Here is an 18,510-nt window from a genome sequence, read left to right on the forward strand (position 1 = left end):
TAAAATTGTTTTAAACACAATAGCCCATAATGACAAAGCAAAAACTGTTTTTTAGACATGTTTGCAAATGTATACAAAAACAACTGAAATATCACAGTTACATATATATTCAGACCCTTTATTCAGTACTTTGTTGAATCACCTTTGGCAGCGATTACAGCCTCGAGTCTTCTTGGGTATGATGCTACAAGCTTGGCACACCTGTATTTGGGGAGTTTCTCCCATTCTTCTCTGCAGATCTTCTCAAGCTCTGTCAGGTTGGATGGGGAGCGTCGATGCACAGCTATATTCAGGTCTTGCCAGAGATGTTTGATCGGGTTCAAGTCTGGGCTCTGGCTGGGCCACTCAATGGCATTTAGAGACTTTTCCTGAAGCCACTCCTTGGCTGTGTGCTTAGGGTCGTAGTCCTGTTGGAAGGTGACCTTCACCCCAAGTCTGAGGTCCTGGGCGCTCTAGAGCAGGTTTTCATCAAGGATTGCTCTGTACTTTGCTCCGTTCATCTTTCCCTCGATCCTGACTAGTCTCCAAGTCCCTGCCACTGAAAAACATCCCCACAGCATGATGCTGCCACCACCATGCTTCACCATAGGGATGGTGCCACGTTTCCTCCAGACGTGGCCAAAGAGTTCAATCTTGATTTCATCAGACCAGAGAATCTTGTTTCTCATGGTCTGAGAAAACTTAGGTTCCCTTTGTCAAACTCCAAACGGGCTGTCATGTGCCTTTTACTGAGGAGTGGCTTCGGTCTGGCCACTACCATAAAGGTCTGATTGTGGGAGTGCTGCAGAGATGGTTGTCCTTCTGGAAGTATCTCCCATCTCCGCAGAGGACCTCTGGAGCTCTGTCAGAGTGACCATTGGGTACTTGATCACCTCCCTGAACAAGGCTCTTCTCCCGCGATTGATCAGTTTAGACGGGTGGCCACCTCTAGGAAGAGTCTCGATGGTTCAAAACTTCTTCCATTTAAGAATGATAGAAGCCACTGTGTTCTTGGGGACCTTCAATGCTGCAGGAATTTTTTGGTTCCCTCCCCCAGATCTATGCCTCGACACAATCCTGTCTCAGAGCTCTACGGACAATTCGTTCGACCTCATGGCTTAGTTTTTGCTCTGACATACACTGTCAACTGTGGGACCTTATATAGACAGGTGTGTGCCTTTACAAATCATGTCCAATCAATTGCATTTACCACAGGTGGACTCCAATCAAGTTTTAGAAACATCTCAAGGATGATCAATGGAAACAGGATGCACCTGAGCTCAATTTAGAATATCATAGCAAAGGGTCTGAATACCTATGTAAATAAGGTTGTTATTTAATTGTTGATTTTATTTGCAAAAATATTCTAAAAACATGTTTTCACTTTGTCATTATGGGGTAGTATGTTTAAATAATTGAATCCATTTTAGCATAAGGATGTAACGTTAAAATATATGGAAACTTTCCAAATGCATATTTATTTGTATTTGACCTCATTGTGTTTATTTATATAGTAATTCTTATTCAACATGTCCTCACCTGGGATTTGAACTAACAACCTCTTGGTTCACGGCATTATGATCTTCCTACTGATTTTACCAGTATTCCTGCACTTCAAAGTACATCTCAGCTTTGTTAAAAATACACTCAAGAAAAACTATTATATTCAACAAATAAAATTAATATAAAATAAAATGTTATTGGTCACATACACATGGTTAGCAGATGTTATTGGTCACATGCACATGGTTAGTAGATGTTATTGGTCACATACACATGGTTAGTAGATGTTATTGGTCACATAAACATGGTTAGCAGATGTTATTGGTCACATACACATGGTTAGTAGATGTTATTGGTCACATACACATGGTTAGCAGATGTTATTGGTCACATACACATGGTTAGCAGATGTTATTGGTCACATACACATGGTTAGTAGATGTTATTGGTCACATACACATGGTTAGTAGATGTTATTGGTCACATACACATGGTTAGCAGATGTTATTGGTCACATACACACGGTTAGTAGATGTTATTGGTCACATACACATGGTTAGTAGATGTTATTGGTCACATACACATGGTTAGCAGATGTTATTGGTCACATACACATGGTTAGCAGATGTTATTGGTCACATACACATGGTTAGTAGATGTTAATGGTCACATACACATGGTTAGCAGATGTTAATGGTCACATACACATGGTTAGCAGATGTTAATGGTCACATACACATGGTTAGCAGATGTTAATGGTCACATACACACGGTTAGCAGATGTTAATGGTCACATACACACGGTTAGTAGATGTTAATGGTCACATACACACGGTTATCAGATGTTATTGGTCACATACACCCGGTTAGTAGATGTTAATGGTCACATACACACGGTTAGTAGATGTTAATGGTCACATACACACGGTTAGCAGATGTTAATGGTCACATACACACGGTTAGCAGATGTTAATGGTCACATACACACGGTTAGTAGATGTTATTGGTCACATACACATGGTTAGCAGATGTTAATGGTCACATACACACGGTTAGCAGATGTTAATGGTCACATACACACGGTTAGCAGATGTTAATGGTCACATACACACGGTTAGCAGATGTTAATGGTCACATACACATGGTTAGCAGATGTTATTGGTCACATACACATGGTTAGCAGATGTTAATGGTCACATACACATGGTTAGCAGATGTTAATGGTCACATACACACGGTTAGCAGATGTTAATGGTCACATACACACGGTTAGCAGATGTTAATGGTCACATACACACGGTTAGTAGATGTTATTGGTCACATACACATGGTTAGCAGATGTTAATGGTCACATACACATGGTTAGCAGATGTTAATGGTCACATACACATGGTTAGCAGATGTTAATGGTCACATACACATGGTTAGCAGATGTTAATGGTCACATACACATGGTTAGCAGATGTTATTGGTCACATACACATGGTTATCAGATGTTATTGGTCACATGCACATGGTTAGCAGATGTTATTGGTCACATACACATGGTTATCAGATGTTATTGGTCACATACACATGGTTATCAGATGTTATTGGTCACATACACATGGTTATCAGATGTTATTGGTCACATACACATGGTTATCAGATGTTATTGGTCACATACACATGGTTAGTAGATGTTATTGGTCACATACACATGGTTAGCAGATGTTATTGGTCACATACACATGGTTAGCAGATGTTATTGGTCACATACACATGGTTAGTAGATGTTAATGGTCACATACACATGGTTAGCAGATGTTAATGGTCACATACACATGGTTAGCAGATGTTAATGGTCACATACACATGGTTAGCAGATGTTAATGGTCACATACACACGGTTAGCAGATGTTAATGGTCACATACACACGGTTAGTAGATGTTAATGGTCACATACACACGGTTATCAGATGTTATTGGTCACATACACCCGGTTAGTAGATGTTAATGGTCACATACACACGGTTAGTAGATGTTAATGGTCACATACACACGGTTAGCAGATGTTAATGGTCACATACACACGGTTAGCAGATGTTAATGGTCACATACACACGGTTAGTAGATGTTATTGGTCACATACACATGGTTAGCAGATGTTAATGGTCACATACACACGGTTAGCAGATGTTAATGGTCACATACACACGGTTAGCAGATGTTAATGGTCACATACACACGGTTAGCAGATGTTAATGGTCACATACACATGGTTAGCAGATGTTATTGGTCACATACACATGGTTAGCAGATGTTAATGGTCACATACACATGGTTAGCAGATGTTAATGGTCACATACACACGGTTAGCAGATGTTAATGGTCACATACACACGGTTAGCAGATGTTAATGGTCACATACACACGGTTAGTAGATGTTATTGGTCACATACACATGGTTAGCAGATGTTAATGGTCACATACACATGGTTAGCAGATGTTAATGGTCACATACACATGGTTAGCAGATGTTAATGGTCACATACACATGGTTATCAGATGTTAATGGTCACATACACATGGTTAGCAGATGTTATTGGTCACATACACATGGTTATCAGATGTTATTGGTCACATACACATGGTTAGCAGATGTTATTGGTCACATACACATGGTTATCAGATGTTATTGGTCACATACACATGGTTATCAGATGTTATTGGTCACATACACATGGTTATCAGATGTTATTGGTCACATACACATGGTTATCAGATGTTATTGGTCACATACACATGGTTAGTAGATGTTATTGGTCACATACACATGGTTATCAGATGTTAATGGTCACATACAACTTCCGGCGCCGAAAAGAGATGGCTGCCTCGCTTCGTGTTCCTTGGAAAATATGCAGTATTTTGTTTTTTTACGTGTTATTTCTTACATCGGTACCCCGGGTAATCTTAGGTTTCATTACATACAGTCGGGAGGAACTACTGAATATACGATTAACGTCAACTCATCATCGTTCCTACCAGGAATATGACTTTCCCGAAACGGATCCAGTGTTTTGCCTTCCACACAATACAATGGATCTGATCCCAGCCGGCGACCCTGTGCGACGCCGAAAAAGGGGAAAACGTGGCGGTCTCGTGGTCAGGCTTCGGAGACGGGCACATCGCGCTCCACTCCCTAGCATACTACTCGCCAATGTCCAGTCTCTTGACAATAAGGTTGATGAAATCCGAGCACGGGTAGCATTCCAGAGAGACATCAGGGATTGCAACGTGCTCTGCTTCACGGAAACATGGCTAACTCAAGGGACGCTAACGGAGTCGGTGCAGCCAGCTGGTTTCTTCATGCATCGCGCCGACAGAAACAAACATCTTTCCGGTAAGAAGAGGGGCGGGGGGGTATGCCTTATGATTAACGAGAAGTGGTGTGATCATCATAACAACACACAAGAACTCAAGTCGTTCTGTTCACCTGATCTAGAACTCCTCACAATCAAATGTCGACCGCATTATCTACCAAGGGAATTCTCGTCAATCATAATCACAGCCGTATACATTCCCCCCCAAGCAGACACATCGATGGCCCTGAACGAACTTTATCTGACTCTTTGTAAACTGGAAACCACACACCCTGAGGCTGCATTCATCGTAGCTGGGGATTTTAACAAGGCTAATCTAAAAACAAAACTCCCTAAATTCTATCAGCATATCGATTGTGCTACCAGGGCTGGAAAAACACTAGACCATTGTTATACTAATTTCCGCGACGCTTATAAGGCCCTCCCCCGCCCCCCTTTCGGAAAAGCTGACCACGACTCCATTTTGTTGATTCCAGCCTACAAACAAAAACTCAAACAACAAGCTCCCGCGCTCAGGTCTGTTCAACGCTGGTCCGACCAATCTGAATCCACGCTTCAAGACTGCTTCGATCACGCGGATTGGAATATGTTCCGCATCGCGTCCAACAACAATATTGACGAATATGCTGATTCGGTGAGCGAGTTCATTAGGAAGTGCATTGACGATGTCGTACCCACAGCAACGATAAAAACATTCCCAAACCAGAAACCGTGGATTGACGGCAGCATTCGCGTGAAACTGAAAGCGCGAACCACTGCTTTTAACCAGGGCAAGGTGACCGGAAGCATGACCGAATACAAACAGTGTAGCTATTCTCTCCGCAAGGCAATCAAACAGGCTAAGTCTCAGTACAGAGACAAAATCGAGTCGAAATTCAACAGCTCAGACACAAGAGGTATGTGGCAGGGTCTACAGTCAATCACGGATTACAAAAAGAAAACCAGCCCCGTCGAGGACCAGGATGTCTTGCTCCCAGACAGGCTAAACAACTTTTTTGCCCGCTTTGAGGACAATACAGTGCCACTGACACGGCCCCCTACCAAAACCTGCGGGCTCTCCTTCACTGCAGCCGAGGTGAGTAAAACATTTAAACGTGTTAACCCTCGCAAGGCTGCAGGCCCAGACGGCATTCCCAGCCGCGTCCTCAGAGCATGCGCAGACCAGCTGGCTGGTGTGTTTACGGACATATTCAATCAATCCTTATCCCAGTCTGCTGTTCCCACATGCTTCAAGAGGGCCACCATTGTTCCTGTTCCCAAGAAAGCTAAGGTAACTGAGCTAAACGACTTCCGCCCCGTAGCACTCACTTCCGTCATCATGAAGTGCTTTGAGAGACTAGTCAAGGACCATATCACCTCCACCCTACCGGACACCCTAGACCCACTCCAATTTGCTTACCGACCCAATAGGTCCACAGACGACGCAATCGCAACCACACTGCACACTGCCCTAACCCATCTGGACAAGAGGAATACCCATGTGAGAATGCTGTTCATCGATTACAGCTCAGCATTTAACACCATAGTACCCTCCAAACTCGTCATCAAGCTCGAGACCCTGGGTCTCGACCCCGCCCTGTGCAACTGGGTCCTGGACTTCCTGACGGGCCGCCCCCAGGTGGTGAGGGTAGGTAACAACATCTCCACCCCGCTGATCCTCAACACTGGGGCCCCACAAGGGTGCGTTCTGAGCCCTCTCCTGTACTCCCTGTTCACCCACGACTGCGTGGCCATGCACGCCTCCAACTCAATCATCAAGTTTGCGGATGACACTACAGTGGTAGGCTTGATCACCAACAACGACGAGACGGCCTACAGGGAGGAGGTGAGGGCCCTCGGAGTGTGGTGTCAGGAAAATAACCTCATACTCAACGTCAACAAAACAAAGGAGATGATTGTGGACTTCAGGAAACAGCAGAGGGAGCACCCCCCTATCCACATCGACGGGTCAGTAGTGGAGAAGGTGGAAAGTTTTAAGTTCCTCGGTGTACACATCACGGACAAACTGAATTGGTCCACCCACACAGACAGCGTTGTGAAGAAGGCGCAGCAGCGCCTCTTCAACCTCAGGAGGCTGAAGAAATTCGGCTTGTCACCAAAAGCACTCACAAACTTCTACAGATGCACAATCGAGAGCATCCTGTCGGGCTGTATCACCGCCTGGTACGGCAACTGCTCCGCCCACAACCGTAAGGCTCTCCAGAGGGTAGTGAGGTCTGCAGAACGCATCACCAGGGGCAAACTACCTGCCCTCCAGGACACCTACACCACCCGATGTCACAGGAAGGCCATAAAGATCATCAAGGACAACAACCACCCAAGCCACTGCCTGTTCACCCCGCTATCATCCAGAAGGCGAGGTCAGTACAGGTGCATCAAAGCAGGGACCGAGAGACTGAAAAACAGCTTCTATCTCAAGGCCATCAGACTGTTAAACAGCCACCACTAACATTTAGCGGCCGCTGCCAACATACTGACTCAACTCCAGCCACTTTAAAAATGGGAATTGATGGAAATTATGTAAAAATGTACCACTAGCCACTTTAAGCAATGCCACTTAATACAATGTTTACATACCCTACATTACCCATCTCATATGTATATATACTGTACTCTATATCATCTACTGCATCTTGCCATCTTTATGCAATACATGTACCACTAGCCACTTTAAACTATGCCACTTTATGTTTACATACCCTACAGTACTCATCTCATACGTATATACCGTACTCTATACCATCTACTGCATCTGCCATGCCGTTCTGTACCACCACTCATTCATATATCTTTATGTCCATATTCTTTATCCCTTTACACTTGTGTGTGTGTGTAAGGTAGTAGTGTGGAATTGTTAGGTTAGATTACTGTTGGTTATTACTGCATTGTCGGAACTAGAAGCACAAGCATTTCGCTACACTCGCATTAACATCTGCTAACCATGTGTATGTGACTAATAAAAATTTGATTTGATTTGACATACACATGGTTAGTAGATGTTATTGGTCACATACACATGGTTATCAGATGTTATTGGTCACATACACATGGTTATCAGATGTTATTGGTCACATACACATGGTTATCAGATGTTAATGGTCACATACACATGGTTATCAGATGTTATTGGTCACATACACATGGTTATCAGATGTTATTGGTCACATACACATGGTTAGCAGATGTTATTGGTCACATACACATGGTTAGCAGATGTTATTGGTCACATACACATGGTTAGCAGATGTTAATGGTCACATACACATGGTTATCAGATGTTATTGGTCACATACACATGGTTATCAGATGTTATTGGTCACATACACATGGTTATCAGATGTTATTGGTCACATACACATGGTTCGCAGATGTTATTGGTCACATACACATGGTTATCAGATGTTATTGGTCACATACACATGGTTATCAGATGTTAACCTCTACCGGCCCCCCCTCCCGGATCCGGGATCCTCCTCATCAGAAACTCATCAGAAACGCTGACTAGCATAGCCTAGCCTAGCGCCACAGGGAATATCATATAATATAAAGTCCAATACAGCAAATGAAAGATAAACATCTTGTGAATCCAGCCAACATGTCCGATTTTTTTAATGTTTTACTTCGAAAACACAACATATATTTATGTTAGCTCACCACAATAGCCCAAAACACAACGCCATTTTTTCACCGCAAAGAAAGCTTTCACAAAACCCACAAATAGAGATAAAAATAATCACTAACCTTTGAACAACTTCATCAGATGACAGTCTTATAACATCATGTTATACAATACATTTATGTTTTGTTCGAAAATGTGCATATTTATAGCTACAAAACCTGGTTTTACATTGTGAACATGGCGCCAAAATGCTCCAAATTGTCCGGAGAAATTTTTGAGAGTCACGTAATCTAACAGAAAAACTCATCATAAACTTTGCTGAAAAATACATGTTGGACATATAATTAAAGATACACTGTTTCTTAATGCAACCACTGTGTTAGATTTTTTTTAAATAACTTTAGTAAAAAGCACAGCATACAATAATCTGAGACAGCGCTCAGCCATTCTCCGCCATGTTGGAGTCAACATATTCAACAAAAATACCAAATAACATCATAAATATTCTCTTACCTTTGATGATCTTTCATCAGAATGCAGTGCAAGGAGTCCAAGTTCCACAATAAATCGTTGTTTTGTTTTAGAATGTCCATTTCTTCTGTCGAATTAGCAACTTTGGCTAGCATAGTGGAGCTCACGTGTCCATGAAGATTTTACGCATGAACGAAAAATTTTAAAAGTCATAACAATAGTCGAATAAACTGGTCAAACTCAGTTGATAATCCATCTTTAGGATGTTTTTCAGAAATCAATCCAATAACGTCCCAGACGGAGCATTTCTTCGTGTCTACCTAACGCATTGCAGAAAACGATGTGACAAACCCTAGTGCGTAGCCAGGTACTGCCAATATGGCTGACCTGTCACTCCAAAAGCTCTCATTCGGTCCCACATCAGGCTAGACACCTCATTCAACGTTCTACTGCCTGTTGACATCTAGTGGAAGGTGTATGAAGTGCATACATATCCATGAATACAAGGCAATTGAATAGGCGAAGCCTGTCACAGAGACCCATTTCAGAATTTTCACTTCCTGTTTGGAAGTTTGCCGGCCAAATGAGTTCTGTTTTACTCACAGATATAATTCAAACAGTTTTAGAAACTTCAGAGTGTTTTCTATCCAACAGTAATAATAATATGCATATCATATGATCTAGAACAGAGTACGAGGCCGTTTAATTTGGGCACTATTTTTTCCCAAAGTGGAAATGGCGGAATTATGAAATTCCCGTGACAGTTATCACTGCACTTAGACCTGTATGGGCTAAGAGAGATTCAAGCCTGTGGTTAAGCATCTATTAAAACATGCACCACTTAGCCCAGGGCTAGCTGGTCCTGTTCCATAGCAGGGTTAGCACTGCCTTTTCAGAGCAAGCCAATCACTTCCTCCAACCTAAAACAATCGTTCCACAACATTCTGGAAAATGATCTTATATTCTCAGCACAGTAAATTCTCAGGTTTTTTTCCAGGGAAGCAAGGATGTTTTTTGGGGATGTTCTAGGAACATTTTGTCATGGTTCCCTGGAGGTACTGTCTAATTCCTGGTTTGTTCCAGGGATGTCCCCGAGGACGTTTTTAGGACGTCCTTGGGATGCTGTTGAATGGTCCCTTGGATGTTTTTGCCTAGCTAAAATGTTGTCATTTTTACATTTTGCATCCCCATGTTGTAAAAAATAAAATCACATGGGATCATGTTGTTTTCACATTTTGTTTCGTTTTTTTGTGTCACATGTTACAACATTTCACATGTGATCTTATGTGATATCTGTAAGGGAAGCGCTATAAAAGTTGAGCAAATCATTATTGTTATTATTACCTGTAGTGACGGCAGCGGAGATTCTGTGAGAAGAAAGAGTGGCGGTCCTCTTTGGTCTTGGTTGTGGCAAAGATGGCTACATCAGACTGGGATCCCATCTCTATGCTAGCGCCCACATCCTTCTCCACACTCACCGGTCCCACAGGTACGCTTACAGACACCTTCGCCTCATTACTCAAACCTTCTTTCCATGTTGTAGAGATCTCGTTAGTAGTGGACTGTGCCAGGTTACTGGAGGAGAGAAAAGGAGAGGACAGGTGAGGAGAGGAGAGGAGAGGAGAGGTGAGGAGAGCAGAGAAGAGGTGAGGAGAGGAGAGATGTTTACTGTCCAATTTCCATCAAGTAAACAGAAACCATCCTACTCACCTGACAGAGGCATGAGAGCGGCTGGAGATATCCTCAGTACAGTGGCTGTAGGGCCTCCAGTCTACAACAGACAGGGGTATTCTCTGCAGCTTGTCCCCCTGTAGGGGGTTACTACACAGTGTACAGGTATTACTGGGGGACAGGTAGGTCTTCAGGTCTATCAGGTAGGCCCCTTTACGTTTCAGGGTCACAACATCGAAACCCTCCCCTGCCAGGTTGTGACCGGGAACAAAGGGTGCGGAGTCACACTCGGATTGGCTGGCAGTACGACAGGTGAGGGAGGAGTCCAGTTGAGAAAGGAGAAGGAGGAGAGGAAGGGAGAAGAGGGGAGGGGCTGGGAAGGTCATGACTGAACTAAAGGGAGGGAGGCGAGGCAGAAGAGAGAGAGAGAGAGAGAAAGGGGAGAGCGAGTATGAGAGGAGTGGGGAAGAAAATGGCAGAGACAAATGGGATGAGACAAAGTGAGAGGTGTGGGGAGAGAGAAGGAGAAAGAGACTGTTTAAACTCCATGATGTGAAACACTTTGTAACTTGAAATGAAACCACTATATACAGTGCATTCGGAAAGTAATCAGACCCCTTGACTTTTCCACATTTTGTTACGTTACAGCCTCTTTCCAAAATTGATTAAATAAAAACATTCTCACCAATACCCTGTAATGACAAAGCAGCCCTTGCTCCTACATCGCTGGCATCAGTGTACAAAGCAAATGGACGACGGAAATCCGGAGCAGCTAGCACCGGTGCAAAGACAAAAAGGGTTCCAGCAAACCGAAAGGGAGATGAAGGATGTCCCAGAGGAAAAGGTAGAAGGTAGGAAAAGTCATGAGGAGTGACAAATGCAGGCAATTATTTGGCACACTCAGAGAGACCTGCAAATATCCCTTCTGCATATTGAACTTGCTAGCGTACTTAGCAGCACCAACGCAGTCCACACAATCATCGACCCTGGGCAAAGGGTACGAGTCCGACTTAGTAATGGCATTGAGTTTCCAAAATCGGAACAGAACCAGAGACCCATCCTCCATAGGTGCTAATATAACGCTAAGGTGCTGCAACAGATTTGTTTTCATGTTCTAATATACAGGGTGAACTCCACGGACTGTTGCCATGTTGTACAATGCCGTGCTCAAGCATGAACTCATCCTCACTGCGTAGTTTCTCTCTCTTTTCAGGATTCACTCAATAGGCATGTTGTTTGGTTTGGGCAGAGTCCCCAACGTCAACGTCTAAGTTGATAATCTGAGAATGAACCCTGATATTCTAAAAGCAGTGCAACAATGTTGCCTTTTTCCTCTGGAGGAAGGTGTGCCAAAAATACATCAAGGTTTTCCAGAATCTCTGAGTTGCTCAGCTGTCCAACAGGTAAAGGGTCTTTCCTTATACTCTGAAATGAGTACTGGGCTTTTCTATTGTTCTCAAGGAAGACTATAGTCAATGGTGACGGTAGTGGCCAGACGCAGAAGATCATTACCGGTTTCCACCAATTTCTCCGCCCGATCATATCTCGTGAAGTATGGTTTCAACGTGTTGACATGACACAGACAGATTTTTTTTCTGCACTCCGGTGTGGCAATGACGTAATCCAGATTGCCATTTTTTTTCTATTATAGGTAAGGGCCAGAAAAACGTGTTTGCAACAATGACCCCAGAATGAACAACAAAACGAGGACTTGGTCCCCCACACCAAAAGTGCAGCTTTCGGACCTCATACCAAACTTTCATTTTCATTTGCGCCAGTTCACCAGATTCTCACTGGTCAACTCACAGGCGTGGTGTAATCTGTATCAAAAAACACTAAGGTGCTCCAACAGATTTGTTTTCGTTGTTCAAGGTATTGTCCTGCAACAACCTCTCTCTCATCAAGCTCAAAGGACCTCTGACAGGATGTCCAGACATGAGCTTTCCGACTAAAACCGAGAGATTCCTGAACAACCTCCCACACTGCAAACAGCACAAGAGGGACCCCTTCATTCCAGTCTTTCTCAAACTCAAAGCAGTAAGCTCTCAACGTAGAATTCAAAATCTGATGAAATCTCTCAAAAGCACCTTGAGACTTTGGGTGGTAGGCACTAGAGGGGAAATGGGTAACACTGTAACAGAAATTCAGACTTCAGCAGAAGGAAAGGGAAAGAGAACGTGCATGCCTTTGACATTAAATTCAAAACTTGGTCTGATTGCTTGGTCTGATTGCACTACCTAAAGATTGAACATAATTTCACCAGGAGCTTAACAGGAGCTTAACAATACTGAGAGATTTCACCAGGACCTTAACAATACTGAGAGATTTCACCAGGACCTTAAATATACTGGGAGCCATGATTTTCCTCAGTGCTATAGCCTCAGGCAAACAAGTGGCAGTCACATGATGGTTAAGACAAACTAGTTACCAATCTTTGCTTTGGGCAAAGGATCAACACAGTCCAACAGAACCTTGCTGAAAGGTTAGTCAAAAGCAGGAAATAGGCTGCAAAGTGGCAACCGACGACAGCTTGGTTCGTTTTACCCATCAGTTTGCAAACGTGACAGGATTTACAGTAAACCACAACATCCTGTTTCAGAACAGGCCAGAAAAAGTTACACAAGGTATGGTCATACGTCTAGTTAATCCTAACATGGCCTGCCATACTACCATCATGAGCTAACCTCAGGATCTCTTGTCGAAGTGTAACTGTAATGACAAACTCACTCACCTTTGGTGTTTTGAAAGGAGTGGTCAACTCAGGGGGTTGACCGAAACAGGATGACACATAAACGTCTCAGACGGATCGAACATAGTGGGATCGCCACTGACATCCTCCTCAACACTAGACTTTCTCCCTGCAACTTTCTTAGACATTGCAAGTATAACGCATGGAACTGTCTAAGGTACATTTCTGATAACCCATCAGTTTCCTCTACTCTGGATTTCTTACAAATGACAGGATTTGGCACGACCTTCCCTCCAGCCAAATAATTTCCCAAAATGAATGACACCTCCTTCACTGGTAGGTTTGGGGGTGTGGATAATTACTGAGTGCTTTGTTTGAGAAGGTCGTTTTAGGTGAGAAACCCCTTGATGGAAGCATTTCTTGAACTCCTCAAGGGTCTTTAAATCCTCAAGGTCTTTAATACCTGAACTCTGGTCAAGAGATAAAGCGGTATACATTTCCTGAGCTTTTCCCACAAGAACACTTTAGAAGAACAGTGACCAAATATCTCGTTACCGTTTTAGGGATGTGGCCACTCAAACAGAGTAAGATACACGTCCACCTCCTTTTCGTTGAAAGGCGGTACAAGTCGTCTGTTCCGACCAAGATCAAACTCTGTTGAGGGTACAGGATGGCCTGACTTGATTCAGAGTACTTCCAGATCTATCTCCCTTCGTCGCGCTTCCAGCTCCATCTCTTTTAACTGAATGGGATAAACACATTCGTCTTGTTCTAGTCTGGCTGCACGTTCTCTTTCCCTTTCCTTCTGCTGAAGTCTGAATTTCTGTTGCTCCAATCTCTCCTCACGTTCTCTTTCATTGTGCTGAAGTTTTTATTTCTGTTGCTCAAATCATATCAAGTCAAGTCCCATTTTATTGGTCACATACACGTGGTTAGCAGATGTTAATGCTAGTGTAGCGAAATGTTTGTTCTTCAAGCTCCGACAGTGCAGTAATATCTAACAAGTAATCTAACAATTTCACAAAAACTACCTTATACACACAATGTAAGGGGATGGAATAAGAATATGTACATATATATATATTATTGAATACACAGTGGGATATGGATCAAGTTGCACTTCCTAGGGCTTCCACTAGATGTCAACCGTCTATACAAACTTGAATGAGGCTTCTACTGTGTTGTGGGACTGAATAAGAGGGGAATGAGTCAGGCTACAGGCAGAGAGCCATTTCCCGGTCACGCGCTTTATATTTTCCTGCGTTCCGTTCCTCCTCAAGACACAAAGGAATTCTCCTGTTGGAACTTTATTGAAGATTTATGATGAAAACATCCTAATGATTGATTCTGTACTGAGTTTGAAATGTTTCTTCGACCTGTAATATAACTTTCTGAAGTTTTTGTCCGCAGAAATGGTCGACCAGCACCAGCGTTTGGATAGGTGTACCAAACGCGCTAACAAAAGTAGCTAATTGGACATAAATAATGGACATTATCGGAACAAATCAAGCATTTATTGTGGACCTGGGATTCCTGGGAGTGCATTCTGATGAAGATCATCAAAGGTAAGGGAATATTTATCATGTAATTTCTGGTTTATGTTGACTCCAAAATGGCGGCTAATTGTATTATCTTTGTAAACTCCGTCTCAGATTATTGCATGGTTTGCTTTTTCCGTAAAGTTTTTTTTAAATCTGACACAGCGTTTTCATTAAGGAGAGGTATATCTATAATTCCATGTGTATAACTTGTATTATCATCTACATTTATGATGAGTATTTCTGTTGAAAACGATGTGGCTAAGCAAAATCACTGGATGTTTTTGGAACTAGTGAATGTAACGCGCCAATGTAAACTCAGATATTTTGATATAAATATGAACTTCATCAAACAAAACATACATGTATTGTGTAATATGAGGTCCTATGAGTGTCATCTGATGAAGATCATCAAAGGTTAGTGAGTAACTGTCAAAGGTTAGTGATCTCTATTTGTACTTTTTGTGACTCCTCTCTTTGGCTGGAAAAATGGCTGTGTTTATTCTGTGGCTTGGTGGTGACCTAACATAATCATTTGTGGTGCTTTCACTGAAAAGCATATTTGAAATCGGACACTGTGGTGGGATTAACAACAAGATTACCTTTAAAACGTTATAAGATACATGTATGTTTGAGGAATTTTAGTTATGAGATTTCTGTTGTTTTGAATTTGGCGCCCTGCACTTTCACTGGCTGTTGGCATATCGATCCCGTTAACGGGATTGCAGTCAAAATAAGTTTTAAACAGTCTGATGGCCTTTAGAAAGAAGCTGTCTTTCAGTTTCTCGGTCCCAGCTTTGATGCACCTGTACTGACCTCGCCTTCTGGATGACAGCGGGGTCTTTTAGGCCTTCCTGTGACATCGGGTGCTGTCCTGGAGGGCCCCCGAGGAGATGCGTTGTGCAGATGTGCAGTTGCCGTACCAGGAGGTGATACAGCCCGACAGGATGCTCTCGATTGTGCATCTGTAGAAGTTTGTGAGGGTTTTAGATGACAAGAAAAATTTATTCAGCCTCCTGAGGTTGAAGAGGCGCTGTTGCTCCTTCTTCACCATGCTGTCTGTGTGGGTGGACCATTTCAGTTTGTCTGTGATGTGTACGCTGAGGAACTTCAAAACTTTCCACCTTCTCCACTACTGTGCCGTCAATCTGGATGGGGGGTGCTACCTCTGCTGTTTCCTGAAGTCCAAGATCATCTCCTTTTGTTTTGTTGACGTTGACTGAGAGGTTATTTTCCTGACACCACACTCCAAGGGCCTTCACCGCCTCCCTGTAGGCTGTCTCGAAGTTGTTGGTAATAAAGCCTACCACCGCAGTGTCGTCTGAAAACTTGATGATTGAGTTGAGGGCATGCATAGCCACGCAGTCATGGGTGAACAGGGAGTACAGGAGGGGGCTGAGAACACACCCTTGAGGGGCCCCAGTGTTGAGGATCAGCGGGGTGGAGATGTTGTTTCCTACCTTCACCACCTGGGGGTGAAGTGGGACTTCCCCACCTGGGGGAAGGCCCGTCAGGAAGTCCAGGACCCAGTTGCACAGGGCGGCCTCAAGACCCAGGGTCTCAAGCTTAATGATGAGTTTGGAGGGTACTATGGCATTGAATGCTGAGCTGTAGTCATTGAACAGCATTCTTCCGTAGGTGTTTCCTCTTGTGCAGGATGGGGAGAGGGCAGTGTGCAGTGTCTGACGCGCGATTGCATCGTCTGCCTGGAGCCTGTTGAGGGCGGTAAGCAAATTGGAGTGGGTATCAGGTAGGGTGGAGGGGACTAGTCTCTCAGAGCACTTCACAATGACAGAAGTGAGTAGTACGGGGTGATAGTATTTTCAGTTCAGGTTAGCTTCAGCTTTCCTAGGAACAGGAACAATTGTGGTCATCTTGAAGAATGTGGGGACAGCAGACTGGGATAGGGATTGATTGAATATGTCCGTAAACACCAGCCAGCTGGACTGCACATGCTCTGAGGACGTGTCGCTAGGGATGCCATCTGGGCCTGCAGCCTTGCGAGGGTTATCACTTAAATGTTTTACTCACGTCGGCCACGTTGAAAGAGAGCCCACAGTTTTTGAGTAGCGGGCCTTGTTCGGGGGCACTGCATTGTCCTCAAAGCGCACAAAGAAGTTGTTTAATTTGTCTTGGAGCGAGAACGTCGATGTCCACGACGGGGCTGGTTTTCCTTTTTTTTCGTGATCGTCTGTAGACCCTACCACATACGTCTCATGTTTGAGCCGTTGAATTGCGAGCTCTTGCTTTTTGTCTCTATACTGACACTTTGCTTGTTTGATTGCCTTGCGGAGGGAATAGCTACACTGTTTGTATTCAGTCATGTTTCCAGTCGCCTTGCCATGATTAAATGCGATGGTATGTGCTTTCAGTTTTGCGCGAATGCTACCACAGTTTCTGGTTAGGGAAGGTTTTAATAGTCACAGTGGGTACAGCATTTCCAATGCAATTCCTAATAAACTGGCACTCACCGAGTCAGTATACTTCGATGTATATTGTCTAAGAGGCTACCCGGAACGTATCCCAGTCCACGTGATCAAAGCAATCTTGAAGCGTGGGATGCAGATTCGGTCAGACCAGCGTTGGATAGACCTGAGCCCGGCGCGAGCCTGTTTTAGTTTCCTACCTTCAGGAGGGGAGCAACAAGATGGAGTTATGGTCAGATTTGCCGAAGGGAGGGCAGGGGGTCTTGTATGCACTCGCGGAAGATCGAGTAGAAGTTGTCCAATGTTTTGCTCAAGCAGGTACAACAATCAATGTGCTGGTAGAATTTAGGTGGCACTTTCTTGATTCAGCTTGGCTTATAAATCCCCAGCTACAATAAATGCAACCTCAGGATATATGGTTTCCAGTTTGCATGAGTTCCAGTGAAGGCATTGTGCTTTGTAAAATGGCTAGAGGTGGCTGCCCTCTATATACATACGACTTGAAATGTGTGGCACGAGGTCAGATGTCAGTCTTGAGAGTGTACTCCCTGGGGGGTGCACTGGAGGGCATCCCTATATTTTGTAGTGTGCAGGTGAGCCTGATTGGGCTTATTGGGTTCACCTGGTGTATGACTATTTAGGTTCCTTGGTGGACTGGGCCAGCTGCTCAGGTCTCTTGTCTTCTGTGTAGTACTACATGTGCAATTGCTTTATTATTTGTCTGAAGTCTTCAGTAAACATTCTGCAGTTACCCTCACCTCTGCCTGCTGTGTTTCTCTGCGCCTGGATCCGAGTTATTGTCACAAAATCACTGGCCACTTTAATAATGTTTACATATTTTGCATTACTCATCTCATATGCAGATACTCTATTATTTTCTACTGTATCTTGGTCTATGCTGTTCCGACATTGCTTGTCCAAATATTTATATATTCTAAATTCTATTCCTTTACTTTGTATTTGTGTGTATTGTGTGTATTCTTGTGAAATTGTTAGATATTACTTGTTATTGTCACGCCCTGGCCTTAGTATTCTTTGTTTTCTTTATTATTTTAGTTAGGTCAGGGTGTGACATGGGGAATGTATGTGTTTTTGTAGTGTCTAGTGTGGTTGTATGGTTTAGGGGGTTTAATAGAGTAGATGGGTTTGTGTTTAGTATAGGTGTTTAGGAAAGTCTATGGTTGCCTGATTTGGTTCTCAATCAGAGACAGCTGGTTATTGTTGTCTCTGATTGGGGAGCCATATTTAAGGC

General features: G+C 43.5%; 1 protein-coding gene across 1 annotated transcript in view; it reads right to left on the reverse strand.

Annotated features, from left to right (window-relative positions):
• LOC139542514 (perforin-1-like) overlaps positions 1 to 16,187 on the reverse strand; it is a 38,758-nt gene extending 22,571 nt beyond the window's left edge. The window contains exons 1-4 of the mRNA XM_071348035.1: positions 15,957 to 16,187; positions 15,649 to 15,797; positions 10,645 to 10,998; positions 10,279 to 10,509 (exon numbers count right to left, since the gene is read on the reverse strand). Coding sequence (XP_071204136.1) covers positions 10,279 to 10,509; positions 10,645 to 10,998; positions 15,649 to 15,797; positions 15,957 to 16,187 — 965 coding nt within the window. The remainder of the gene's footprint in view (positions 1 to 10,278; positions 10,510 to 10,644; positions 10,999 to 15,648; positions 15,798 to 15,956) is intronic.
• Positions 16,188 to 18,510: the final 2,323 nt, after the last annotated feature.

Source organism: Salvelinus alpinus, chromosome 2, assembly GCF_045679555.1.
Source record: "Salvelinus alpinus chromosome 2, SLU_Salpinus.1, whole genome shotgun sequence".
In the NCBI taxonomy this organism is placed as follows: Eukaryota; Metazoa; Chordata; class Actinopteri; order Salmoniformes; family Salmonidae; genus Salvelinus; species Salvelinus alpinus.